At 40.4% G+C, this 27970-nt stretch overlaps 1 protein-coding gene across 2 annotated transcripts in view; it reads left to right on the top strand.

The window, feature by feature from the left end:
- Nucleotides 1–27970, top strand: part of FBXL17 (F-box and leucine rich repeat protein 17) — a 497308-nt gene that overhangs the window by 316165 nt on the left and 153173 nt on the right. For both annotated transcript variants that reach the window (XM_048849605.2, XM_048849607.2), the window contains exon 7: nt 14460–14536. In XM_048849605.2, the coding sequence (XP_048705562.1) occupies nt 14460–14536 (77 nt within the window). The remainder of the gene's footprint in view (nt 1–14459; nt 14537–27970) is intronic.

The raw sequence follows: 27970 nt of genomic DNA, 5'->3' as shown, positions 1-27970 counted from the left end.
TGGGGTATTGAACTTCAGATAAGATTTATACTGAAAATTTCCCATGTCTTTGTTAGTATTGCATGACATAAGAGTTCTGCCAAGGAAGTTTTGTAAGCCTTGCTAGCATTTTACCTGTCTTATTACTCTGTTGAATAAGTCAGTGTCTTGCAAATAATGATGGAGCATTAGCCTGTACTAGGTGCTTTAGAGTTTCACTTGCACAAATTTTACACTAGTGAAATGCCATTTTACTTAGTGTTCACAAATCAAAAGGTGCTGTTCCCTTTGTAGAGGCTGAGGCCATATCTATACATACTGTACTGCAGCGGTGCAGCTGAAGCACATCTGGTGAAGATGCTCTGTGTCAGCGGGAGAAGCTCTCCCTGTGCTCACGAGGGGGTTGGAATATACACACCTTTGAGTGACATAAGTTTTGCCAACATACATTGTAGTGTAGACATAGCCTTGAGATTGGGGAAAGGTATTCAGTGTCGCAGCTAAATACAAGTGGAACAGAGTGTTTAGCAGAAGAAGTTAACACTAGTTGCAAGAGATCATTAAAGGTGAAGTAGACTGTTAACACCTCTGCAGCTGTAAGAAAAGGATGGTTATTTGGTTACACGTTGTTGTAATGAGCATAAATCCTGTGTCTTTATTGAGTCTATAATTTATTGGGTCTATCAAAGTTATGATTTTAAAATGCTCGTCTTTTGAAGGTGTTGTGCAGGTTTTCATTGAGGATGAAGGCTGAAAAGTCAGATACGAGTGATCATTTTGCGAGAAGCGTTTGCCCATGGGTGCTAGGGTGTTTTTGTCTTTTATTGTGGTTTTGTATGAGTTCATTTGAGGAGAGTAGTGTTTCCTCTCTATTTAGTTATCTTGGTTCTTATTTTTTACCTATAACCATTGTGTTTAAGCAGGAACTTGTAAGAAGCAGTAGCTATATAGAGAGAGGGAGAGAGAGAGAGTTACAGACACATGCTATATAGATTTTAATGACTTCTGGCAATAGGATTGAAATACTTAGCACTTAAGTAAAAAGAAAAGGAGTACTTGTGACACCTTAGAGACTAACAATTTATTAGAGCATAAGCTTTCGTGAGCTACAGCTCACTTCATCGGATGCATGAATACATCGAATACAGACTAACACGGCTACTACTCTGAAACTTAGCACTTAAGTAGTGCTTTTATAATTTCAAAGAACTTACTGAACAAACATTACATAAACAATCTTCAAAACACCACTGTAAATTAGAGAAATATTATTTACTTCCATTTACAAAAGGGGGAACTGAGATGCAGATATTTTGTAATATGCCCAAAGTCACACAGGGAGTCATTGTCAATACCTGAATTAGAGCTCAGGAGTTCTTGACTCTGAGTTTTGTTTTCAGTCCACTACACCACATTGACTACTATGTTCTTCTGCACTATTTATTTCCAAAAGGGTTAAAAGAAATAAAATTCTGGGGGTTTGGGTTCCATTTCTGTGAGGCACAATCAGTAACAGTAATTGGCCCAATTATGGTAATGATTTTACAATAGAGACCAACCAAAAGGTATTGATGGGTGAACCTCAATAGAATTAGTTAAGATAAGGATTTAAAATTTTAGTTGCTTAACTTCAAAAGCTTCACCAAATTTATTCTAACTGCTTTGGTCTGGAAATTGAGCTGTGAATCTTGTGAGAACAGGGTTTCTTGTGAAACTCAGCCTAGAAATAATGTGCATATTTTTTAACAGTGAGGGTAATGACCATTGGAACAACTTACCAAGGGCTTTGGTGGATTCTGCATCACAGGAAATTTTAAAATCATGAATGGATGTTTTTCTAAAAGAGATCCTTTAGTTCAAGCACAGCTATTGGAATTGAAGCAGAAATTAATATAGGGAAATCCTATGGCCTGTGTTATGCAGAAGGTCAGATGGTCACTTCTGGCCCTAAAATGTGTGAACCTATGAAAGTGTTCAGTGTGGCCAGAAGTAGCACTTGGGATGGTACTCTGGTACTTCGATACATGTCCTTGCTGAGACCTGAGCTGTATGAACACTGAACATTTTGGTTAGTTTTCTTAAAACTTCAAAGTATTAAGTGTTGGGTGAAAGTTTCTGTTCATTCCTATTTCATTAAAAAAATGCACCCAACTCTTCTAGAAGGATATGTGTTTTAGAAACGCATTTTCAAAAGGTTCAAGTATAATGCAGTGCCCTTTATGTAGAAGGGCTTCCGCACATTAAACAAGACTATTTTCTTGCTGTAGAGAACAGCTGGTTTTGAGTACTCTGTTTACTAATATGCCAGAAACAAGATGACACAAAAGCATTTAACAAACAAATAAAAACCCATCATCATTGAGTCTACATTATCATTATATATGAAGGCCTCTTTAACTCTGAAGTAAACTATCATAATCCTTAAAATGCAGAGTTGTTGTAGCCATGCTGGTCCCAGGATATTAGAGAGACAAGGTGGATGGGGTGATATTTTTTATTGACCCAATTTGTGTTGGTGAGAGAGACAAGCTTTCGAGCCACACAGAGCTCGTTCTTGAAACCTGGTCTCTCTCACCAACAGAAGTTGGTCCAATAAAAGATATTACCTCACACACCTTGTATCTCTAATAATCTGTAACAGGCAGAAGGAAGTGGGACCAGCCTTGCTAGCAGAGGTGCTGTGCCTGGCCAGAGTTTAAAGCTGCCTTTCCCTACCTTTATTAGGGGAGAGTTCTGTCCAGCATTCTCAGGAGTGAATCTCTTTTGCACCCGTAGGAGCTGCTGCTCCAATGGTTAAGAGGTCCCTGAATCTTTCTCCATGTGTGAGATCAAATAATTATACTTGGCACTTATAAAATGCCTTTCATCTGAAGATCTCAAAGCCCTTTTCAGTATGAGTTATCCTCACAACACCTCTCTGTATAATTCCCATTTTACAAATTAAATCAAGTCACAGGGAGGTGAAGTGTTTTACCCAAATTCACAGTTGCTTGCAAAGCTAGAAATACAATCCAGATATCCTGACTCCCAAGTCCCTACTCTAATCCCTATACAGTGCTCACCACTGAAATTTTTACAGTTTTGCTGTTTCAAATAGGTAATATTACCATCATTTTCCTTATACTCAGGCATGGGGAGTGTCATAATGTGTGAATTATTTGCAAAGGCATTTGTACAGATTATGGTGGTGACGACTGTAACACAGAGTCATCCATCTGAATCATAAATAAAATTGACCAAAATGCAAGTCATATGCAGGTTTCTCAAGAAAGCAGTAAAGAGCACTTAGTTCTGACCTTAAGTAACATAAATCTGAGTTACTAAAGAGCAATCTTGTACTTAAAAGGAGATCTTGTTTAAATCAGTTATTAACAGGCATACAGAAAAAGTGGAGCGGACGTGGTGGAGGAGGGGCTCTTTGAGCAAAATAACCTGTTTTCCTTTTTAAAATCATTTAGAGGGCATAATAATTAAGTGTTTTATTGTGTTTTTTGAAACATAGTCTGTGAATGTGTGTGGGGAAGTGCACCATCCTGGCAGCAGTTCCTGAGGGCCTGATTTCCATGTCGCTTACACCATTACACTAGCATACTCTTATTTACTTCTTGGTTTACATCAGTGTGAGAGGACAATCAGGCCATCTAGCATTCATGGAGACATAATACCTTGATGAATGATTAAGGGGCAGCCAAGTGTGCAATGTGCATTCTATCTACAGTGGCTGAGCTTTGCAGGTTGGCGTAGAATGAAGAGCCAGGCCATGCCCTGTCCCACTCTGGCCCCTTTGGTAATTCTAGCACTGGTGACTCTAGAGACTCTCCTGATGCTTGGTTTCAGAGTAACAGCCATGTTAGTCTGTATTCGCAAAAAGAAAAGGAGTACTTGTGGCACCTTAGAGACTAGCCAATTTATTTGAGCATAAGCTTTTGTGAGCTACAGCTCACTTCATCGGATGCTCCTGATGCTCGTACTTTGGGAATGTAAGGACTGAGATGTTGGCTATCACATACCCTGGGTAGAAAGAGAGGCCCGTACGCACTCTTCCTCTCTTCCCTCTTCTGTATGTCCATACAGGGCTAGCTCCAACCTAGCCTCATGTTGCTTCTTTGTCGTTTAACCTAATAATATACAATAGCACAACTAAAATGTTTAAAAAGGAAGGCATTATTTATTTGTTCAATATAGGCAAAAATCACTGCTGGCAAAAATTTTCCAACTCTATTGTAGTCAGTGGAATTCATTGCTCTTGTTTATTCAGTGGAGATATTGGCCCTATGAATTTAAGATGTTACACTCGAAGTTCTTGCTATTAAAAAGGTTGATGGCCTCTCTTCATCTGTCATCCACGTTTCAAAAGCTTATAGAAAATGGATAAAATGTAACATTTAATTGTCTTGCAGTCTCTAGCATCCCTCGTAGTGGACTTTTCCCTCAAGGTTCGTCCAAACAAGTCCTAAATCTTTATTATTTTCCACAGTTGCTGTTATTCTGTAAATCTGTTGTAACAGCACCTAGTACTTCCAGTCAAGTGAGGAGCCTGGTGCATCAAAAGCCACCTCCAGTACTATTAATGTGTAGGCCTGCAAGGAGAATGAGACAATTAGCTGATTCTCCCCTTCTTTTCTGTTTTTCAGTCCCCCAAATTAATACAAATCAATTGCTAGTGTTCCACACCATTAGGGTAGCAAAAATTCTAAAGACATTTAATTTTAAAAACTACTAGAAATTTGAAAATAAATATCTGTCCACTTTTTGTGTCTTCTAGCATGACAAAACATTTATTAATTTCTGCTGTTTTAAGTAGCAAAGCTTCTTGGTAAAAATGATTTTCTAATGACATTGGCTTTCTAGAGAATACAACTTTGCTAGTGAGAATTTAATGACTGCCCTACGATAATTGTTGTTAACTCGTGGAAGTGGTGACATTTTGCAGATCAGTCCCTGACTACACCATAGTCTGCTCAAAACGTGCTTTGCACACACTATTTAATGCTTTTAATTGCAAGTCTTAGTCTGCTTTCTCTTGCTTGCAATTAATGTCTGTTGCTATAGAACATCTCTAATGCTCAACTGAAAAGTAATTTACAAGCATATATTTTCTACTGAAATTTAATTCAGCAGATTATTTAATTGTGTCCTATGATAGTGAAAAGAGAAGTGAAAAGCCAGTTTCTCATTGGTATAGAGCATTCACAAACAAATATATAGAAAGGGACAAATTTATACATACCTTAAATACAAAATAAGCAATAACAGGCTGTCCTGTGTCCAAATATACACACTCATTTTTAAATAAAGAGTCATAGATTTTGTTTACATGGTGTTTTGGAAAGATTCATTTGATTTTATTATAGTTTTTATAGATGCTGGATAATACAACGCTACTTTCATTTTGTTACTTCTCCCATTGTTCCTCTGAACCTGAGTACAAATTTCCTAGGAGTTCATCGGTTCCTTAGTATCCTATATCCGATCCCGTTGTCTTGATGGGAGATTTTTCTGAGCTACAACTGCATTATTTGCCTCTTTATGAGTTTTTAAATGATTCTGATTTACTGATTACTGAGTACTGATTTAATCCCTTTTCCCATTCATTTTATGCTTATCCTATCTGCAGCCTTTCCTCTCTACTACCTCTATCTTACTTGCAAAGCCATCCTTTCTGAGAACCCTGATGCATCTCTTTCACAAAAGTGTTCTGTCTCCACCAGTTTGTACATTAGAGCTCCATGTTCATTCCAAAATCTGCTTCTCTTCTCAATGTACTACAGTGCTGTTCTTGCTTATGTTTTAAAAGATAGCAGGCATTTGGTTTTCTGCTCACAAAGATATCTGTGCTAATCAAATGCAAAAGTGACTTGGCATGCACATTCTGATGTTTTTTGAATCTCATCAAGTCATGTATTAATGTGTCTCTAATGGTATGATTTCTTTTCACACCTCTACGGTGATTGAAACTCAGTCCTTTTAAGTGAGATCTCCTAACCAGTGTATGGCGGTTCCAATTAGCTTCTCTTGGGCCTGAAGTGCATCACAAACGGTAACAAGGTCTCCCAGGAACACTTTTGTTGCAAGTACTGTAGTCATATTTCCTCATTAGTTCCTTTCAATTGTCACTAATGCCATGTTCCAAGCTTTTGAGAAGTAGACCAAAAACAGAAAAACTAGGTATCAGTGTAGAATAGACAATTATTTTTCATATTTCAAGACCCCTTTGAATGCCTTTGATAGTTTTGAAGCTTACACAGTTTAATTTATTAACCATTACCACTCACTAAAGTCAGAGGATTTAGTGATTTGTTGCCTCGGAAAAGAGAAAAAATATTTTGTCATGGCCGATGGTTCATTTTCTAAATTTGTGATTTTTTAACATTATTTTTAGTCTTTTAATTAAATTTTGCACAAACTATGAGCAAAATAAGAAAAACATAAAGTGTTTAACCATGTTGTGTGTACTTTTATATGGGTACCATCAAAACCAATAGGCCTCAATTTTTGGTATGGTCTGTGTGTGTCCAGATCATGCTTTTTTCTGCTCCACTTGTCAGCGCAGTTCTTGGGAGGATAACAGTTTTTGGAGACTCTTGCCCTTGCAGATGCTCTAAAGGAATGATTTTTTTTAACATTTCATTACTCTGCCTGCTTGTGTATGTAGAACTGAGAAGGGCTGAGGAAAGGAACAGCACAATATGGAGGTGCACTGTTGCACACTTTCTCCAGGGTTTGTCAACAGTGGTCCTTCTAACCTAGGAAGCTGAGATTTTAACAATGTTGCAGTTGTTTTTTGTCAAGTTGTCATGCTTTTCAGAAATATTAAGACATTTTTAACTAATAGGTGTAAGAGGCAGTTTTGATCCTGTCATCCTCAGAACACCACTTAACTATGGGAGTTTGAAACTCCATTCATCATCACAGTACTGAACAGATTCTGGTTGCTTACAAATTCATAACACATTTCGTATTGTAACACTTCATATTTACGTTAGTTATGTTCTTCCTCTGTGAAATATTATTTAATTGGTTTTGTACTGTAAAATAATTTTGTGCTATTTGCATTTTCCTGGGCTCTGTACATTTGCTTGTTCAGACTACCAACTATCAAATTTGATGATAACTAACTGCATATCAGTCTGTCAGAGAGTAGTCTTCATAAAACTTATGGTGGATGTGGAAAAGGCTTGGCAAGATGGCACAAGGGCTTTTCCTTTGGCATCTTCAGACTGAGTGAATGAGTAATTACATCCCTCCCATAAAATACACTATTTATAGTTCGCTCTTCTTTGGAATTTTTCCTTTGTTAGATGGTTCTAAAGAGTTCTCCTCCTTTAGAAAAGTCACAAATCAAGTCAGAAGATTATATTTTTAGTGAGCTCAGTTCCTGAGTATCTTGTTTTTATTCTACAAGCTCTACTAATTGAATTTCTTTAGCCCTTTGATTAGGAATAATTCATTGTTTTGATTATAAAATTGAAGGGCTCAAAAGAATATGTACATGTAAGTGTATTTTCATAGTCTGGGAAAAGCAAAATTTATTTTTATCGTTATTCTAAGACACACTCCTATTTCCAACTTTCTTTCTGCAAAAACGTTTGCTCTTTCTATAGGTAAATTGACATTAAATAATGAATTGTTCAAAATAATAATTTTTTAAAAATCTAACATTTTATGAAAATGGGTGCAAATCAGCCACAGTATAAACTTAATGTCTTAAAAAGACAGATATGGCTACAATTTGGGGTAATTTTTTGATGGATTATAGCAAACAGACTAAATATGACTTGGTCCTTGCTTTGTAGAAAAGGTTAATATCATTTGATGCTTTTACCCTTTTTCTTTGATTTCATTTTTAACAATGATTAATAAAGGTAATGAATATACAACTACTTTCCCCTCTCCCTTTCATATTGTAAGGGACATATTCACAAAAATAGTTTTAATATTTGTTCTTTCCTATACAAGTTGATTAGTATGTGGGGGAGGCAATCTAAAGTGTTTTTGATATCCCTACAAATTAATTTACATGCGGGTGAGCTACAGATGGGAACTAAAAGTGAGAATTAAATGGTGGAGCATAGAGGCAGCTGAAGGTGAACACAGGCATTTCTATAGCATTGTTCTAGCTATATTAAAAATTGCATGCTTTCAAAGAAATATGTGATCAATTCATTTATTTGGATGCCCCAGGTGATTCAGTGTTTTCATAAAATGAAAAATGGTCACATTTTGACAATGGGTTTCATGTATTCAAATGTAGTGCAATCAGCTGAAAATTGTGAAAAATTTACTCGGATTGTAGAAAGTTGAACCGTGTTTTCAATTTAAATTCTGTGTAGTTGCTCTGAAAACTGTAGAGGATTCCACAAGCCATGCAATGGGGGTTCAACTCTCACAATTAGAATAGCACAATTTGGGAAAATTAAAGAATAGTCCCTTGGGTCCTAGTTAGTGAACTCACGTGATTATGTTAAAATTTAAGCTTTCATTAAAAATAATGCAATCTTGTATTTATGCTCATGGAGAAAAGTTGTAAAATATAAACTGAGTGTAAATCAGTGCAGTGCATCTGTCTCAGTCTTCAGCAAACTTGAAAAACAGTTCTCAGAAACATAAATTGCCTCCAGAGTTGGGTGCTCCTGAACCCCAGAAACCTCTCCTAATGCCATTCCTAAGAGGTGTGGGGCCATGACATGGGTAGGGGAAGCCATTTAGGGCAATGGATTGCCTTCACCTGGCCCTGAACATGGTGTCTTTGCAATGTTTCATAATTGACGACAAAATGAAAAACTAGGTTGTTTCTTTGGTTTGACTCTCTTCAGTTAGTAATGTTCAGGATTAATTATAATGCTGTGTGCTTGCTCAGTTAACCTTCTCTTGGTAAACACTGACATAATTATAAAAAATTCTAAACCTTATAGAATACATCTCATTAGACACAATAATATAAATAATTTTTTCCAAGATTAGAAGTTGGCCCAAAGTGTGTAATGTATGAAAGAAACATTTTCAAATTAGGATTGGAACTTCAGTTCTGTGCCTCATGACTTACTTCATAAATGTTAATAGGCAACATATCAAAATGTTCCTGTTAATTAAAAGGGCTGTTCAGCTTTTAATTTATCTAATTTGCAGATATATGGTAGACTGCAAGTAGTTCTTGTTAAAATGTATCTAGTCTCATTTTGTAGGAGGATAATTTTCTTTTTATTCAGATTATGGATGTGCGTAGTAAAACAGTATTATCATGGAATACAATACAGAAATAAAGTCTTACATTTATTTGTCTTAAAAATAATCACTTTGTGCCACCTCACAAAGGCAACAAATTCCTCTGCCAAAATGAGGTCCTCCAAAAATGTGAATGCATTTAATAAATTTTATACAATAAGAGGGTTTAACTGTCTAGATAGTTTCTGATTTGTATAAAAGTAACCTGATGAACCTGCGTAGTTCTAGAACGTAAGAATGGCCATACTGGGTCAGACCAACAGTGGCCAATGCAGGTGCCCCAGAGGGAGTGAACCTAATAGGTAATGATCTTGTGATCTCTCTCCTGCCATCCATCTCCACCCTCTGACAAACGGAGGCTAGGGACACCATTCCTTACCCATCCTGGCTAATAGCCATTAATGGACTTAACCTCCATGAATTTATCCAGTTCTCTTTTAAACCCTGTTAGAGTCCTAGCCTTCACAACCTCCTCAGGCAAGGAGTTCCACAGGTTGACTGTGCGCTGTATGAAGAAGAATTCCTTTTATTTGTTTTAAAGCTGCTGCCCTTTAATTTCATTTGGTGACCCCTAGTTCTTATATTATGGGAACAAGTAAATAACTTTTCTTTATTCACTTTCTCCACACCACTCTTGATTTTATATACCTCTGTCATATCCCCCCTTAGTCTCCTCTTTTCCAAGATGCAAAGTCCTACCCTCTTTAATCTCTCCTCATATGGGACCTGTTCCAAACCTCTAATCATTTTAGTTGCCCTTTTCTGAACCTTTTCTAATGCCCGTATATCTTTTTTGAGATGAGGGGACTACATCTGTATGCAGTATTCAAAATGCGGGCGTACCATGGATTTATATAAGGGCAATAAGATATTGTCCATCTTATTCTCTATCCATTTTTTAATGATTCCTCACATCCAGTTTGGTTTTTTGACTGCCACTGCACGCAGCGTGGACGTCTTCAGAGAATTATACACGATGACTCCAAGAGCTTTCTCCTGATTAGTGGTAGCTAAATTAGCCCCCATCAAATTGTATGTATAGTTGGGGTTTTTTTTTCCAATGTGCATTACTTTACATTTATCCACATTAAATTTCATTTGCCATTTTGTTGCCCAATCACTTTGTTTTGTGAGATCTTTTTTAAGTTCTTCACAGTCTGCTTTGGTCTGAACTATCTTGAGCAGAAAGAAAAGGAGTACTTGTGGCACCTTAGAGACTAACCAATTTATTTGAGCATAAGCTTTCGTGAGCTACAGCTTACTTCATCGGATGCATACTGTGGAAAGTATAGAAGATCTTTTTATACACACAAAGCATGAAAAAATGGGTGTTTACCACTACAAAAGGTTTTCTCTCCCCCCACCCCACTCTCCTACTGGTAATAGCTTATCTAAAGTGATCACTCTCCTTACAATGTGTATGATAATCAAGTTGGGCCATTTCCAGCACAAATCCAGGTCCCCCCCCCCCCCCACACACACACAAACCCACGCTCCTGTTGGTAATAGCTTATCTAAAGTGATCACTCTCCTTACAATGTGTATGATAATCAAGGTGGACCATTTCCAGCACAAATCCAGGGTTTTTTCAAGAACATCGGTCGGGGGTAGGAAAAAACAAGGGGAAATAGGTTACCTTGCATAATGACTTAGCCACTCCCAGTCTCTATTCAAGCCTAAGTTAATTGTATCCAATTTGCAAATGAATTCCAATTCAACAGTCTCTCACTGGAGTCTGGTTTTGAAGTTTTTTTGTTGTAATATCTCAACTTTCATGTCTGTAATCGCGTGACCAGAGAGATTGAAGTGTTCTCTGACTGGTTTAAGAATGTTATAATTCTTGACATCTGATTTGTCTCCATTTATTCTTTTACGTAGAGACTGTCCAGTTTGACCAATGTACATGGCAGAGGGGCATTGCTGGCACATGATGGCATATATCACATTGGTGGATGTGCAGGTGAACGAGCCTCTGATAGTGTGGCTGATGTTATTAGGCCCTGTGATGGTGTCCCCTGAATAGATATGTGGGCACAGTTGGCAAGGGGCTTTGTTGCAAGGATGGGTTCCTGGGTTAGTGGTTCTGTTGTGTGGTATGTGGTTGCTGGTGAGTATTTGCTTCAGGTTGGGGGGCTGTCTGTAGGCAAGGACTGGCCTGTCTCCCAAGATTTGTGAGAGTGTTGGGTCATCCTTCAGGATAGGTTGTAGATCCTTAATAATGCGTTGGAGGGATTTTAGTTGGGGGCTGAAGGTGACGGCTAGTGGCGTTCTGTTATTTGTGCTGGAAATGGCCCAACTTGATTATCATACACATTGTAAGGAGAGTGATCACTTTAGATAAGCTATTACCAGCAGGAGAGTGGGGTTGGGGGAGAGAAAACCTTTTGTAGCGGTAAACACCCATTTTTTCATGCTTTGTGTGTATAAAAAGATCTTCTGTACTTTCCACAGTATGCATCCGATGAAGTGAGCTGTAGCTCACGAAAGCTTATGCTCAAATAAATTGATTAGTCTCTAAGGTGCCACAAGTACTCCTTTTCTTTTTGCGAATACAGACTAACATGGCTGTTACTCTTAAACCTATCTTGAGCAGTTGAATATCATCTGCAAACTTTGCCACCTCACTGTTTACCCCTTTCTCCAGATCATTTACGAATAAGTTGAATAGGATTGGTCCTAGGACTGACCCTTGGGGAACACCACTAATTACCCCTCTCCATTCTGAAAATTTACCATTTATTCCTACCCTTTGTTCTCTGTCTTTAACCAGTTCTCAATCCATGAAAGGATCTTTCCTCTTATCCCATGACAACTTAATTTACATAAGAGCCTTTGGTGAAGGACCTTGTCAAAGGCTTTCTGGAAATCTAAGTACACTATATCCACTGGATCCCCCTTGTCCACATGTTTGTTGACCCCCTCAAAGAACTCTAATAGATTAGTAAGAATGATTTCCCTTTACAGAAACCATGTTGACTTTTGCCCAACAATTTATGCTCTTCTGTGTGTCTGACAATTTTATTCTTTACTATTGTTTCAACTAATTTGCCTGGTACTGACGTTAGACTTACTGGTCTGTAATTGCCAGGATCACCTCTAGAGCCCTTTTTAAATATTGGCGTTACATTAGTTATCTTCCAGTCATTGGGCACAGTAGCTGATTTAAAGGACAGGTTACAAACCATAGTTAACAGTGCCACAATTTCATATTTGAGTTCTTTCAGAACTCTTGGGTGAATGCCATCTGGTCCCGGTGACTTGTTACTGTTAAGTTTCTCAATTAATTCCAAAACCTCCTCTAGTGATGCTTCAATCTGTGATAATTCCTCAGATTTGTCACCTACAAAAGACGGCTCAGGTTGGGGAATCTCCCTAACATCCTCAGCTGTGAAGACTGAAGGAATCGATAATGTGAAAAGAGTTGGTCTCAGTCCAGTTCCCAGAGTGAAAATCACCATCACAGTTGATGCTAATAGGCACCCTTGTTGGCAGTGTCAGTAGAGAAGAGAAGGACTGGAATGGACATGGAGACTGTATTGTCCTCTGTCCCCTAGAATTTTTACTTAAAGTCAAGGTTGAGATGCAATGGTAAGAAAGTTTTCAGTCTTTCTACATTTGCTGTGTCTGCTCTCTGGTTGAAAAGAGGACTTCACTCTTCAGTACTGCCACTCTAACAACTTTCCACAGACTAAGTTCACCCAATTTTAGAAAGGAAAATTAAAAAATTATTAAAAATGTGACCTGATGGATGATATAAATTTGGTGAGGGAAATCAAGGTTAAAGTGACCTCCACAGGAAGTTTTTTAAAAAAGTAGGTTTTGGTTCAGGATTTGAGGAGAGGGAAGGGGACAGATAACACCGAAAGTATGTGATGCTGTTATCACTGTAAATTCTAACAGCTGTTCTGATTTAAGAAATGAAATTGTCAGCATCAACAATAAAATCAGGTTGGGGAATATACTGCTGCTCCCGCTGCTGCTGTGTGGAGTGTGTTCCTGAGGGTATAAATGTATTTTCCCCAAAAGATTATGAAGAATTCAAGCATACATATTTTCACTTTAAAGTTAGCAAATATTTTTATCCTGAGTAATGCAGTTGGATTGACTTGGGAGCTGTAGCAGTCTATTGGGTCAATGACCTGCAAATTAAAGAGGACCCATTCTGGCTCTAAAGGAATTGTTACAATCTATCTTGCAAAAAATCCTCTTTTAAAAATATGTCTATGTAGAAAGTTACCCACTCAGCAGGCTATCACAGCTCGTCTAATGAGCAAGGAATACATTTTAAAATTAGCAGAACAAAAAGACATTTTATGGTACACAATTGATACTGTGTAAATAATACAGTTGTAAACATAACATATAAAGAGATATTAATCCAGATTCAGTTATAATTAAATTATATTTTACACATATTTTACAATATATTTAGTTCATTTTCCCCCTTTTTTTTTTGTACTTACAAGTTAAAGAATGAGAGAATTCACAGATAAAGAACTGTTCAATTATATAGTTGTGACAAACCAAACAGAAATGTAGAAATTCAAACCCCATTTTCATAAATTAGACCTTCTGTAAGAACATATTGGAACACAAATGGTACATGCTATTTCATGACCTGATGAATGCTGATCTCTGCAATAATCACAGTAAAAACATAAAACTGAATTTCAGCCTGACATTTATAATGGCTGGTATATTCTGTGTCGCTATTGTAATGTAGCTTATGCTTTTTGTCTGCAAAATCTCTCAAAGCTTAAACATTGCATGAAGCAGATCTTGTATCTGATAGTTGCACTGAATTTTACAACAGAAATCAAAACATTTCTGGAACATTTTTTTTTCAAATAACCTCTATGTGATATTGTATATTGAAACTGCATTAGTGTGTCTTTTTATAAGGGTTGTCACAGTCCCACCAGGCTGTTGAGTTTGGGTCCACACAAGTCAGACCATGTATACTTTTAAGCTTACCTTGCTCTGTCTCTTTCTTCGGCCTCTCTTTTTGGGACATGGAAATCTTAGTAGTCAAAAATGTGTCTAATTGAACTCATACATTTTTTAGCATCTGAGTTTAAAAGGTGTGGTAATAATAAATTCTATTGAAAGAGTTCTAGGGAAGGTCACAAAAAGAAGAAAGTTTTGTATAATGCTTTCAGAATTACCTTGTTGTGTTACCGTTGTGGATGAGTCCTTATTGATTTAATATGAAATGAATTCTTGCAAGTGTGACGCTTATTTTATGTGTATTCCAGATGTGTGGAGGTAATTGCTAAAGAAGGACAGAACCTGAAAGAGCTGTATTTGGTATCCTGTAAGATTACCGACTATGGTATGTAAAATGGCTATTGTTTTTCACCCTTCGTCAAGACTGATCTGTTGAAACTTTACATGGAGACTTAAAAAGTGAAATTTACCTTGTGATACTTGTAAAAATGTTGCTGTGACACTAGACAGAGAAGATTTAGAATGAAGAAGCTACAGGACAGGCACTCTGTTAGATTTCAGAGAGCTGCAGATTTATCCTTCATATAGAATTGACTAAAAAAATTTGATTGATCTCTGTGATGAGAGTTTGAGTGTTGATAGATAAACACTCAAATTTAAATTAATTTGCCTCGTACTCTTCCTTTTTTCTTTGCCCTTAGTTTAAATGGAAATTTGCAGGGTCTAGTAGATATCTAGTCTTTTTAATGAACTCAGACTGATTCTTCCTTTCAAATCTTGCACTGTTCTGGGATCTGAGAGTTGAAAACAGAGATTATTTTTGGCCCAGAAGAGAGGAAGGGCCATGCAATGCTTCATGAAGAGGTAAATCACATCCACTGCATACCTAGCCTGAGAACAGTGGCTTGGTGCAGGGGAAACAGTGACCCTGAGTTTTGGGAAAAGAATCCCTCTCAGGATGCAAAATGATAATGAAGTCACTTTATGGCTACTGCTGCAGTTTTGGGGTTGTAGTAGCCTCTGCTCTGCTTGAAACCCCTCCCTCCCTTCATGTAGTTGCCTCAAACCTTTCTTCCTTGGAAGGAAGGAATTCCTATAGGGTTCATGGCATCCTGTCCCTCATCCCAACCCAGTGAACTCACATCACCCTCTAAGGGCCTTCTTCGGCTGAAGGGGCTGACAAGGGAGCAGTATTTTCCCTCAAAAGCAGTATGACCAGACTAGCAAGGTAGTGGGGAAAGGAAGGCAGATGAATGTATTGTACTGGATTTGATGGAAAGTGAAAGGAAGTGGTTATGCATAGATGAGACATGGGAAGAGCGATGATTGGGAGGATGGGTGGGGGGATAGGGAGCATCTCCATAGGCTTGGTTGGTGAGATACCATAATTATCCAAACTGCACTGTTACATCAAATATTTTAATGTTTCCCCATCACTAATTTGTAAGATTCTGTAGTCGTTTCACATCATCAGTGTTCTTGATCTTGTAGTCATTGGGACTTTTCAAACAACTTTTGCAGGTGCTACTAATACTAGATGCTCATGCTGATACTACTAATAAATTAATTACCTTTGTGATAGTGTTAGTAAATTGTTCAGTACAGTAATTGTGGCACTGAACAATTTTTAACATTATTATTGAATTAGGGTATGTCTACACTACGAAATCAGGTCGAATTTATAGACGTCGGTTTTTTAGAAATCGGTTTTATATATTAGAGTGTGTGTGTCCCCACAGAAAATGCTCTAAGTGCATTAAGTGCATTAACTCGGCGGAGTGCTTGCACAGTACCGAGGCTAGAGTCGACTTCCGGAGCGTTGCACTGTGGGTAGCTATCCCACAGTTCCGGCAGTCTCCGCTGCCCATTGGAATTCTGGGTTGAGATCCCAATGCCTGATGGGGCTAAAACATTGTCGCGGGTGGTTCTGGGTACATATCGTCAGGCCCCCGTTCCCTCCCTCCCTCCGTGAAAGCAAGGGCAGACAATCGTTTCGCGCCTTTTTTCCTGAGTTACCTGTGCAGACGCCATACCACGGCAAGCATGGAGCCCGCTCAGGTAACCGTCACCCTATGTCTCCTGGGTGCTGGCAGACGCGGTACTGCATTGCTACACAGCAGCAGCAACCCATTGCCTTCTGGCAGCAGACGGTGCAATATGACTGGTAGCCGTCATCGTCATGTCCAAGGTGCTCCTGGCCGCGTCGGCCGGGAGCGCCTGGACAGACATGGGCGCAGGGACTAAGTTTGGAGTGACTTGACCAGGTCATTCTCTTTAGTCCTGCAGTCAGTCCTATTGAACCGTCTTATGGTGAGCAGGCAGGCAATACGGATTGCTAGCAGTCATATTGTACCATCTTCTGCCGGGCAGGCAAGAGATGAGGATGGCTAGCAGTCGTATTGCACCGTCTTCTGCCGAGCAGCCATGAGATGTGGATGGCTTGCAGTCCTTCTGCACCGTCTGCTGCCAGCCAAAGATGTAAAAGATAGATGGAGTGGATCAAAACAAGAAATAGACCAGATTTGTTTTGTACTCATTTGCTTTCCCCCCTCCCCTGTCTAGGGGACTCATTCCTCTAGGTCACACTGCAGTCACTCACAGAGAAGGTGCAGCAAGGTAAATCTAGCCATGTATGATTCAGAGGCCAGACTAACCTCCTTGTTCCAATAAGAACAATAACTTAGGTGCACCATTTCTTATTGGAACCCTCCGTGAAGTCCTGCCTGAAATACTCCTTGATGTAAAGACACCCCCTTTGTTGATTTTAGCTCCCTGAAGCCAACCCTGTAAGCCATGTCGTCAGTCGCCCCTCCCTCTGTCAGAGCAACGGCAGACAATCGTTCCGCGCCTTTTTTCTGTGCGGACGCCATACCAAGGCAAGCATGGAGGCCGCTCAGCTCACTTTGGCAATTAGGAGCACATTAAACACCACACGCATTATCCGGCAGTATATGCAGCACCAGAACCTGGCAAAGCAATTCCAGGCGAGGAGGTGATGTCAGCGTGGTCACGTGAGTGATCAGGACATGGACACAGATTTCTCTGAAAGCATGGGCCCTGCCAATGCATGCATCATGGTGCTAATGGGGCAGGTTCATGCTGTGGAACGCCGATTCTGGGCTCGGGAAACAAGCACAGACTGGTGGGACCACATAGTGTTGCAGGTCTGGGACGATTCCCAGTGGCTGCGAAACTTTCGCATGCGTAAGGGCACTTTCATGGAACTGCTTTCCCCTGCCCTGAGGCGCATGAATACCAAGATGAGAGCAGCCCTCACAGTTGAGAAGCGAGTGGCGATAGCCCTGTGTAAGCTTACAACGCCAGACAGCTACCGGTCAGTTGGGAATCAATTTGGAGTGGGCAAATCTACTGTTGGGGCTGCTGTGATGCAAGTAGCCCACGCAATCAAAGATCTGCTGATATCAAGGGTAGTGACCCTGGGAAATGTGCAGGTCATAGTGGATGGCTTTGCTGCAATGGGATTCCCTAACTGTGGTGGGGCCATAGACAGAACCCATATCCCTATCTTGGCACCGGAGCACCAAGCCGCCAAGTACATAAACCGCAAGGGGTACTTTTCAATAGTGCTGCAAGCTCTGGTGGATCACAAGGGACGTTTCACCAACATCAATGTGGGATGGCCAGGAAAGGTACATGACACTCGCATCTTCAGGAACTCTGGTCTGTTTCAAAAGCTGCAGGAAGGGACTTTATTCCCAGACCAGAAAATAACTGTTGGGGACGTTGAAATGCCTATATGTATCCTTGGGGACCCAGCCTACCCCTTAATGCCTGGCTCATGAAGCCGTACACAGGCAGCCTGGACAGTAGTCAGGAGCTGTTCAACTACAGGCTGAGCAAGTGCAGAATGGTCGTAGAATGTGCATTTGGACGTTTAAAGGCGCGCTGGCGCAGTTTACTGACTCGCTTAGACCTCAGCGAAACCAATATTCCCACTGTTATTACTGCTTGCTGTGTGCTCCACAATATCTGTGAGAGTAAGGGGGAGACGTTTATGGCGGGGTGGGAGGTTGAGGCAAATCGCCTGGCTGCTGGTTATGCGCAGCCAGACACCAGGGTGGTTAGAAGAGCACAGGAGGGCGCGGTACGCATCAGAGAAGCTTTGAAAACCAGTTTCATGACTGGCCAGGCTACGGTGTGAAAGTTCTGTTTGTTTCTCCTTGATAAAACCCCCCACCCCTTGGTTCACTCTACTTCCCTGCAAGCTAACCACCCTCCCCTCCTCCCTTTAATCATTGCTTGCAGAGGCAATAAAGTCATTGTTGCTTCACATTCATGCATTCTTTATTCATTCATCACACAAATAGGGGGATGACTACCAAGGTAGCCCAGGAGGGGTGGTGGAGGAGGGAAGGAAAATGCCACACAGCACTTTAAAAGTTTACAACTTTAAAATTTATTGAATGCCAGCCTTCTTTTTTTTGGGCAATCCTCTGTGGCGGAGTGGCTGGTTGGCCGGTGGCCCCCTCACTGCGTTCTTGGGCGTCTGGGTGTGGAGGCTATGGAACTTGGGGAGGAGGGCGGTTGGTTACACAGGGGCAGTAGTGGCAGTCTGTGCTCCAGCTGCCTTTGCTGCAGCTCAACCATACACTGGAGCATACTGATTTGGTCTTCCAGCAGCCTCAGCATTGAATCCTGCCTCCTCTCATCACGCTGCTGCCACATTTGAGCTTCAGCCCTGTTTTCAGCCCACCACCTCTCCTCCCGGTCATTTTGTGCTTTCCTGCACTCTGACATTATTTGCCTCCACGCACTCGTCTGTGCTCTGTCAGTGTGGGAGGACAGCATGAGCTCGGAGAACATTTAATCTCAAGTGCGTTTTTTTTTCTTTCTAAGCTTCACTAGCCTCTGGGAAGGAGAAGATCCTGTGATCATTGAAACACATGCAGCTGGTGGAGAAAAAAAAAGGGACAGCGGTATTTAAAAAGACACATTTTATAAAACAGTGGCTACACTCTTTCAGGGTAAACCTTGCTGTTAACATTACATACATAGCACATGTGCTTTCGTTACAAGGTCGCATTTTGCCTCCCCCTACCGCGTGGCTACCCCCTCAACCCTCCCCCCTCCCCATGGCTAACAGCGGGGAACATTTCTGTTCAGCCACAGGTAAACAGCCCAGCAGGAACGGGCTCCTCTGAGTGTCCCCTGAAGAAAAGCACCCTATTTCAACCAGGTGACCATGAATGATATCTCACTCTCCTGAGGATAACACAGAGAGATAAAGAACGGATGTTGTTTGAAAGCCAGCAAACATACACTGCAATGCTTTGTTGTACAATGATTCCCGAGTACGTGTTACTGGCCTGGAGTGGTAAAGTGTCCTACCATGGAGGACGCAATAAGGCTGCCCTCCCCAGAAACCTTTTGCAAAGACTTTGGGAGTACATCCAGGAGAGCAGCGAATGCCAGGGCAAAGTAATCCTTTCCCATGCTTGCTTTTAAACCATGTATAGTATTTTAAAAGGTACACTCACAGAGGTCCCTTCTCCGCCTGCCGGGTCCAGGAAGCAGCCTTGGGTGGGTTCGGGGGGTACTGGCTCCAGGTCCAAGGTGAGAAACAGTTCCTGGCTGTCAGGAAAACCGGTTTCTCCGCTTGCTTGCTGTGAGCTATCTACAACCTCATCATCATCATCATCATCATCTTCTTCGTCCCCAAAACCTGCTTCCGTGTTGCCTCCATCTCCATTGAAGGAGTCAAACAACATGGCTGGGCTGGTGGTGGTGGCTGAACCCCCTAAAATGGCATGCAGCTCATCATAGAAGCGGCATGTTTGGGGCTCTGACCCGGAGCGGCCGTTCGCCTCTCTGGTTTTCTGGTAGGCTTGCCTCAGCTCCTTAAGTTTTGCGCGGCACTGCTTCGGGTCCCTGTTATGGCCTCTGTCCTTCATGCCCTGGGAGATTTTGACAAAGGTTTTGGCATTTCGAAAACTGGAACGGAGTTCTGATAGCAAGGATTCCTTTCCCCATACAGCGATCAGATCCCGTACGTCCCGTTCAGTCCATGCTGGAGCTCTTTTGCGATTCTGGGACTCCATCATGGTCACCTCTGCTGATGAGCTCTGCATGGTCACCTGCAGCTTGCCACGCTGGCCAAACAGGAAATGAGATTCAAAAGTTCGCGGTTCTTTTCCTGTCTACCTGGACAGTGCATCTGATTTGAGAGTGCTGTCCAGAGCGGTCACACTGGAGCACTCTGGGATAGCTCCCGGAGGCCAATACCGTCGAATTGTGTCCACAGTACCCCAAATTCGAGCCGGCAAGGCCGATTTAAGCGCTAATCCACTTGTCAGGGGTGGAGTAAGGAAATCGATTTTAAGAGCCCTTTAAGTCGAAATAAAGGGCTTCATCGTGTGGACGGGTGCAGGTTTACATCGATTTAATGCTGCTAAATTTGACCTAAAGTCCTAGTGTAGACCAGGGCTTAGTGTATTATCAGTGTTCACTCAAACATATAGCCCTCAACACCACTAAGTAAATAAATGTTATGTCAGCGCCCCCGACAGTTCCATTCTTGTGTTTTGTGTTAAAAATCATGAGTGATGAATGCTGTAGAGAAGCAGTGCTCATAAGCACCACTTAGCCATTGTGAGCAACTCAGGAACTCTTACTTAAGTGGGGAAGGAAGGTGCCACTCTCCTTGCAAAGCTCCAGAGGTCCTTAGGGGGAATGGAGCCTCTCACCAGCAGAACTCTGTATTGTAGCGCCACAGCAGGATGTGGGAGGAAAGAGAACCAGCGAACCCGTTCCCCTGAGCACATCATGCTACATTTGGCAAGTAGGAGAAATCTGCTAGTGGTTAGTAGGATGGTTTTTTGTGGTCTGGTTTAAGAAATTTCCCAATGGTCTTATTATGCTGTTGATTTCACATGCATAACTGTTCAGGCCCCACGAAATGGCAGATGCTTCTCTCTTAGTGGAAGCATGTTATTCTATAAATTTTCAGGATAGGTGTCATACAAAATGTAGACTCAGTAATGTCTTAGCCAAATTTCTAGTATCATATTACACTGACCAAAGTTCTGGGAGGGAATAACTGTATGTCAACATCCATTACTGCTTAATCTACCTGGTAGTCTATTGAGGATATTAGCATGTGCACTTGGTCCATGTCGGTCTGGTAGATTCAACACACAATTAATGCCTGCTTTTTATATTTAAAATTTGACTATTTGCCAATTGTGACTGTACAGATTTCCATACATATTTAGCAAGACACCTGAGCAACTCTATTTTCCCAACTAATTTTGAAGATAAAACCAGGATTTTTAGAAAGAGACCAAGGAAATTATGCACCCATATTCCATTCAAGTTCATTGGAATTCAGATGCATAAATCCCTTAATATCCTTTGAAACTCCCAGTCCACATTTCTTGATACATTAGTGATTAACTTAGTGGAATTGTGACTGCTGGTTCAAGAGCCTAATTGTCTCAAGGTTCAGTTAGCAAAAATGCAAATTCCATAGCTAAATAAAATATTGTTGTTAGAACAACCTGTTTTAAACACACCTTTAATTTGAGACATCAGACAAGAAAAAGAGATTAGTGCTAATAGTGATTGCTGACTCATAACTAATACCTAATATAGGGACAGATGTGTGAAATAATTATGTGTACTCCAAGAAAGCTAGACTATGAAATGTCAGATTTAGCAGTTTTCATAGTCCTGATTTGATTTTGACAATAAGATGTTGTGAAAAAATAAAAGAAGCAATATTGAAAATGGAAAAGGAGTACTTGTGGCACCTTAGAGACTAACAAATTTATTTGAGCATAAGCTTTCGTGAGCTACAGCTCACTTCATCGGATGCAGTCAGTGGAAAATACAGTGAGGAGATTTATATACACACAGAACATGAAAAAAAATGGGTGTTATCATACACACTGTAACCAGAGTGATCACTTAAGGTGAGCTATTACCAGCACGAGAGCGGGGATGGGAGGGGAAATCTTTTGTAGTGATAATCAAGGTGGGCCATTTCCAGCAGTTGACAAGAGCATTTGAGGAACAGTGGGGGGAGGTGGGGGAATAAACATGGGGAAATAGTTTTACTTTGTGTAATGACCCATCCACTCCCAGTCTCTATTCAAGCCTAAGTTAATTGTATCCAGTTTGCAAATTAATTCCAATTCAGCAGTCTCTCGTTGGAGTCTGTTTTTGAAGGTTTTTTGTTGAAGAATTGCCACTTTTAGGTCTGTAATTGAGTCACCAGAGAGATTGAAGTGTTCTCCAACTGGTTTTTGAATGTTATAATTCTTGACGTCTGATTTGTATCCATTTATTCTTTTGTGTAGAGACTGTCCAATTTGACCAATGTACATGGCAGATATTGCTGGCACATATCACATTGGTGGATGTGCAGGTGAACGAGCCTCTGATAGTGTGGCTGATGTGATTAGGCCCTATGATGGTGTCCCCTGCATAGATATGTGGACACAGTTGGCAACGGGCTTTGTTGCAAGGATAGGTTCCTGGGTTAGTGGTTCTGTTGTGTGGTTGCTGGTGAGTATTTGCTTCAGGTTGGAGGGCTGTCTGTAAGCAAGGACTGACCTGTCTCCCAAGATCTGTGAGAGTGATGGGTCATCCTTCAGGATAGGTTGTAGATCCTTGATGATGCATTGGAGAGGTTTTAGTTGGGGGCTGAAGGTGATGGCTAGTGGCGTTCTGTTATTTTCTTTGTTGGGCCTGTCCTGTAGTAGGTGACTTCTGGGTACTCTTCTGGCTCTATCAATCTGTTTCTTCACTTCAGCAGGTGGGTATTGTAGTTGTAAGAACGCTTGATAGAGATCTTGTAGGTGTTTGTCTGAGGGGTTGGAGCAAATGCGGTTGTATCGTAGAGCTTGGCTGTAGACAATGGATCGTGTGGTGTGGTCTGGGTGAAAGCTGGAGGCCTGTAGGTAGGAATAGCGGTCAGTAGGTTTCCAGTATAGGGTGGTGTTTATGTGGCCATTGTTTATTAGCACTGTAGTGTCCAGGAAGTGAATCTCTTGTGTGGACTGGACCAGGCTGTGGTTGGTGGTGGGATGGAAATTGTTGAAATCATGGTGGAATTCCTCAAGGGCTTCTTTTCCATGGGTCCAGATGATGAAGATGTCATCAATGTAGCGCAAGTAGAGTAGGGGCTTTAGGGGACGAGAGCTGAGGAAGCATTGTTCTAAGTCAGCCATAAAAATGTTGGCATACTGTGGGGCCATGCGGGTACCCATAGCAGTGCCGCTGATTTGAAGGTGTACATTGTCCCCAAATGTGAACAAGTTATGGGTGAGTACAAAGTCACAAAGTTCTGCCACCAGGTTTGCTGTGACATTATCGGGGATACTGTTCCTGACGGCTTGTAGTCCATCTTTGTGTGGAATGTTGGTGTAGAGGGCTTCTACATCCATAGTGGCCAGGATGGTGTTATCAGGAAGATCACCAATGGATTGTAGTTTCCTCAGGAAGTCAGTAGTGTCTTGAAGATAGCTGGGAGTGCTGGGAGTGTAGGGTCTGAGGAGGAAGTCTACATAGCCAGACAATCCTGCTGTCAGGGTGCCAATGCCTGAGATGATGGGGTGTCCAGGATTTCCAGGTTTATGGATCTTGGGTAGCAGATAGAATACCCCAGGTCAGGGTTCCAGAGGTGTGTCTGTGCGGATTTGATCTTGTGCTTTTTCAGGGAGTTTCTTGAGCAAATGCTGTAGTTTCTTTTGGTAACCCTCAGTGGGATCAGAGGGTAATGGCTTGTGGAAAGTGGTGTTGGAGAGCTGCCTAGCAGCCTCTTGTTCATATTCCGACCTATTCATGATGACGACAGCACCTCCTTTGTCAGTTTTTTTGATTATGATGTCAGAGTTGTTTCTGAGGCTGTGGATGGCATTGTGTTCTGCACAGCTGAGGTTGTGGGGCAAGTGATGCTGCTTTTCCACAATTTCAGCCCGTGCACGTCGGTGGAAGCACTCTGTGTAGAAGTCCAGTCCGTTGTTTCGAGCTTCAGGAGGAGTCCACCCAGAATCCTTCTTTTTGTAGTCTTGGTAGGAAGGTCTCTGTGGGTTAGTATGTTGTTCAGAGGTGTGTTGGAAATATTGCTTGAGTCGGAGACGTCAAAAATAGGATTCTAAATCACCACAGAACTGTATCATGTTCGTGAGGGTGGAGGGGCAGAAGGAGAGGCCCCGAGATAGGACAGATTCTTCTGCTGGGCTAAGAGTATAGTTGGATACATTAACAATATTGCTGGGTGGGTTGAGAGAACCACTGTTGTGGCCGCTTGTGGCATGTAGGAGTTTAGATAGTTTAGTGTCCTTTTTCTTTTGTAGAGAAGCAAAGTGTGTGTTGTAAATGGCTTGTCTAGTTTTTGTAAAATCCAGCCACAAGGAAGTTTGTGTGGAAGGTTGTTTTTTTATGAGAGTATCCAGTTTTGAGAGCTCATTCTTAATCTTTCCCTGTTCGCTGTAGAGGATGTTGATCAGGTGGTTCCGCAGTTTCTTTGAGAGTGTGTGGCACAATCTGTCAGCATAGTCTGTGTGGTATGTAGATTGTAATGGATTTTTTACCTTCAGTCCTTTTGGTATGATGTCCATCTGTTTGCATTTGGAAAGGAAGATGATGTCTGTCTGTATCTGTACGAGTTTTTTCATGAAGTTGATAGATTTCCACTCCCTACAGCTAAATTCAGTGCCTTGCATAATGATAGGTTTCAGGGTAGCAGCCGTGTTAGTCTGTATTCGCAAAAAGAAAAGGAGGACTTGTGGCACCTTAGAGACTAACAAATTTATTTGAGCATAAGCTTTCGTGAGCTACAGCTCTCTTCATCGGATGCATTCATTGGAAAATACAGTGGGAAGATTTATATACATAGAGAACATGAAACAATGGGTGTTACCATACACACCATGTTTATCCCCCCTCTCATCCCCCACTGTTCCTGAGACGTTCTTGTCAACTGCTGGAAATGGCCCACCTTGATTATCACTACAAAAGGTTCCCACCCCCACCCCCTGCTCTCCCACTGGTAGTAGCTCACCTTACGTGATCACTCTGGTTACAGTGTGCATGGTAACACCCATTGTTTCATGCTCTCTGTGTATATAAATCTCCCCCAGTGTATTTTCCACTGAATGCATCCGATGAAGTGAGCTGTAGCTCACGAAAGCTTATGCTCAAATAAATTTGTTAAGTCTCTAAGGTGCCCCAAGTCCTCCTTTTCTTTTTTGCGAATACAGACTAACACGGGTGCTACCCTGAATATTGAAAATGTAATACTAATTGATTATTATTTGAAAAATATTACTAAATACAGTGCACTGAAAGATTTGCCTTCATATTGAAAGTTAGAAGTCGATTAAAATTCTCTAAACTGTAACATATGGTCATAGGCAACATTAGTTTATCTGACACATTGCCACCATGGAATTTAATTTGGTGGAATGAGGTACAGAACGATGAGATTAAAAACATTACTGTAGTGGAGGGCATCAGACTCTCTAGGTCTGTGTTTAGACACCAACAAATCTCCAAAACGTCTTTTAGTAGATCTTCTGTTCTCAGTACAGCCACACAGGACTTTTTTTTTTATATGGAACATTTAATTATATTAGACAAAAAGAATAACAAAAAAGGAAACCAAGATGGATTTGAAATAGGCAGCAGATGCTAAGAGTTGTTAACTGCAAAGAAAAAAGAAATATATTGTTGCTGATTGCACTGCTACTGTTAAGAGTGTGTCAGCACTTCTATTATAAACTTCTCACAAGTATATAGCACAGCTGTAAAATTTTTCCCCATGTTAACACTTGCCACATAAAGTCTCAATCTTGTAATAAATTTATTTGTGTGTGTATGAATGCATATATATAAAATCACATACAAATACATTTATTACAAAAACATGACTATATATATAATTATAATTGAAAAAACAGCCAAAATTATTTGGCTTTTATAAAAACACACATATGTCTGGTTTTAAAAAGCAAAATCATTTTAGCTGTTATTCAGTTTTACTCTGTATGCTAAAAATGAAGTGTTTTGGTTTGATGTTTCTCTGTCCTTTTTTGACCCAAAAAATAGCTTCATTTAGGGATTCTTTTGTTTGTTTTGAAATGCTTAGTGAAAATTAGTTCTTGATATATAAAATTTGTCTGCCATTCAGTATTAAAATTTATGAATGTTAACTTATTTCATAATGTTTTTATCTTTATATACATATTAATATAATGCCACATTATAAGACAAATTATTAGGATACTAAATAAGGATTTAAATATTCTTTTCAGTCTGGCATACTAGATAAGTACTAAGTGTTTTAAATATTTGGCGAGGCATACAATTACTAGACAGAGTTACCAGAGAAGCTGCCTGCAACATATGTGACTGAACCACTATGATCTCTATAGTAAACACCTGTTTACCCATGACCACTGACAGAGTGAAGTCAAATCTCACATTATTTCCTTATGCCATTTTGCCTTTTTACAAACAATTATGAATTAAGCATTGACTGTCAAAGTTATCTTTGAATTTCCTGCCTTTTGTTGATTTGTGTCTCAACCTTAACTTTATTTACGCATAGGGGCTTTGTATTTAATCTTTTACAAAAGTTGGACTTTCTAGCTGTAGGGAGACTGTCAAATGGATTAGGTTAATGTGAAGATGTATAGCTGTGAGAGAAAGCAGCAATCATATACACAATTGTGTAACTGTCTTTTCAGTTTTCCATTCTAATTCTGTAGTTTATTGATTCCCTGGGTATTGAGAATTTATTTCTAAGGAATACTTCCAGGAGTAAAATATTACTTACAAGGTTAATGATGGTGCATCGTGCTTGGTACAGAGAAAAACACAAAGGTGGGATTTATGTTTAGAGATGAAAAGATTTGATGAAATGAGCTGGTGTGAGAATAGGAGGGTCTCATGATCTCGCAACTGTGCTACCCAGGCAGTTACTAAGAATTACTAAGAAAGCTTGGCTTTCTCAGCTGTGGGGAAAGATAACCTTGGGTTTTAGAGTCAGTCTCTCTCGCTTTCACCAGAAAATTCAATCCTGGACCTGAGAAACCTTTTTGAAATAAGTTTTGTCAAAACCAGTAACTTTTTATGAAAAGTTTTGGTTTCGATGACTTGGTGTTTTTGGACAAAAAAAGTTTCATCCAAAAAAATGCCTGAAGAACTCCACCCATCATTTCTGTATACTTATTGTCACTTGTACACTGCAAAAGATACAACTGAGCTGGAGTGCTTGTCTTGTTTCATTTTGATTCCCTAATAGTTCTGGACTTCGCAAAATTAAGGAATTCCCCACTTCCAGCTGTTAATTGCGCGGGACTTCTCAGGCACAGTGAACGCGAGTGTAATGTTCTCTTGATCCCTTAAGATTCTGAACACTGAAGCTGAGCTGAAGAACTCCAGATTTCTGGCCTTTTTGTTCTCTAGCTAGTCGCTCATGCATATAATGATTAGGGTCCTTCCTCCCTTACGTCACCTCTTCCTTCACGCCCTCCAATACATTTAGTGCTCCTAAGAAATTTTGAATGTGAGTGGCAGGGGGAAGAGGTTTCATTCAAGAATTTCATGGATGTAGGCTCTATTTACAAATACCTGTCTGGAAGGCCCTATGATAATGTTTGTACTGACTGGTGCTCCACTGTCACAAGCGAAATCATTATTTCAAGTAGCTTCTGTCTTCCTAATTAGAAGGAAAAAATTTAAAAGAAAAAAAATGAAGTATAATTAACAAGATTAAAATATAAGTGCTGATGAAAAAATGTTATGTTAGAATAATATCATTATAGATTCAATATACACTATATCATCACTG

Source organism: Caretta caretta, chromosome 5, assembly GCF_965140235.1.
Source record: "Caretta caretta isolate rCarCar2 chromosome 5, rCarCar1.hap1, whole genome shotgun sequence".
Taxonomy (NCBI): Eukaryota; Metazoa; Chordata; order Testudines; family Cheloniidae; genus Caretta; species Caretta caretta.
The sequence above is the reverse complement of the archived record's forward strand: the minus strand, read 5'-3'. Positions and strand labels throughout refer to the sequence as shown.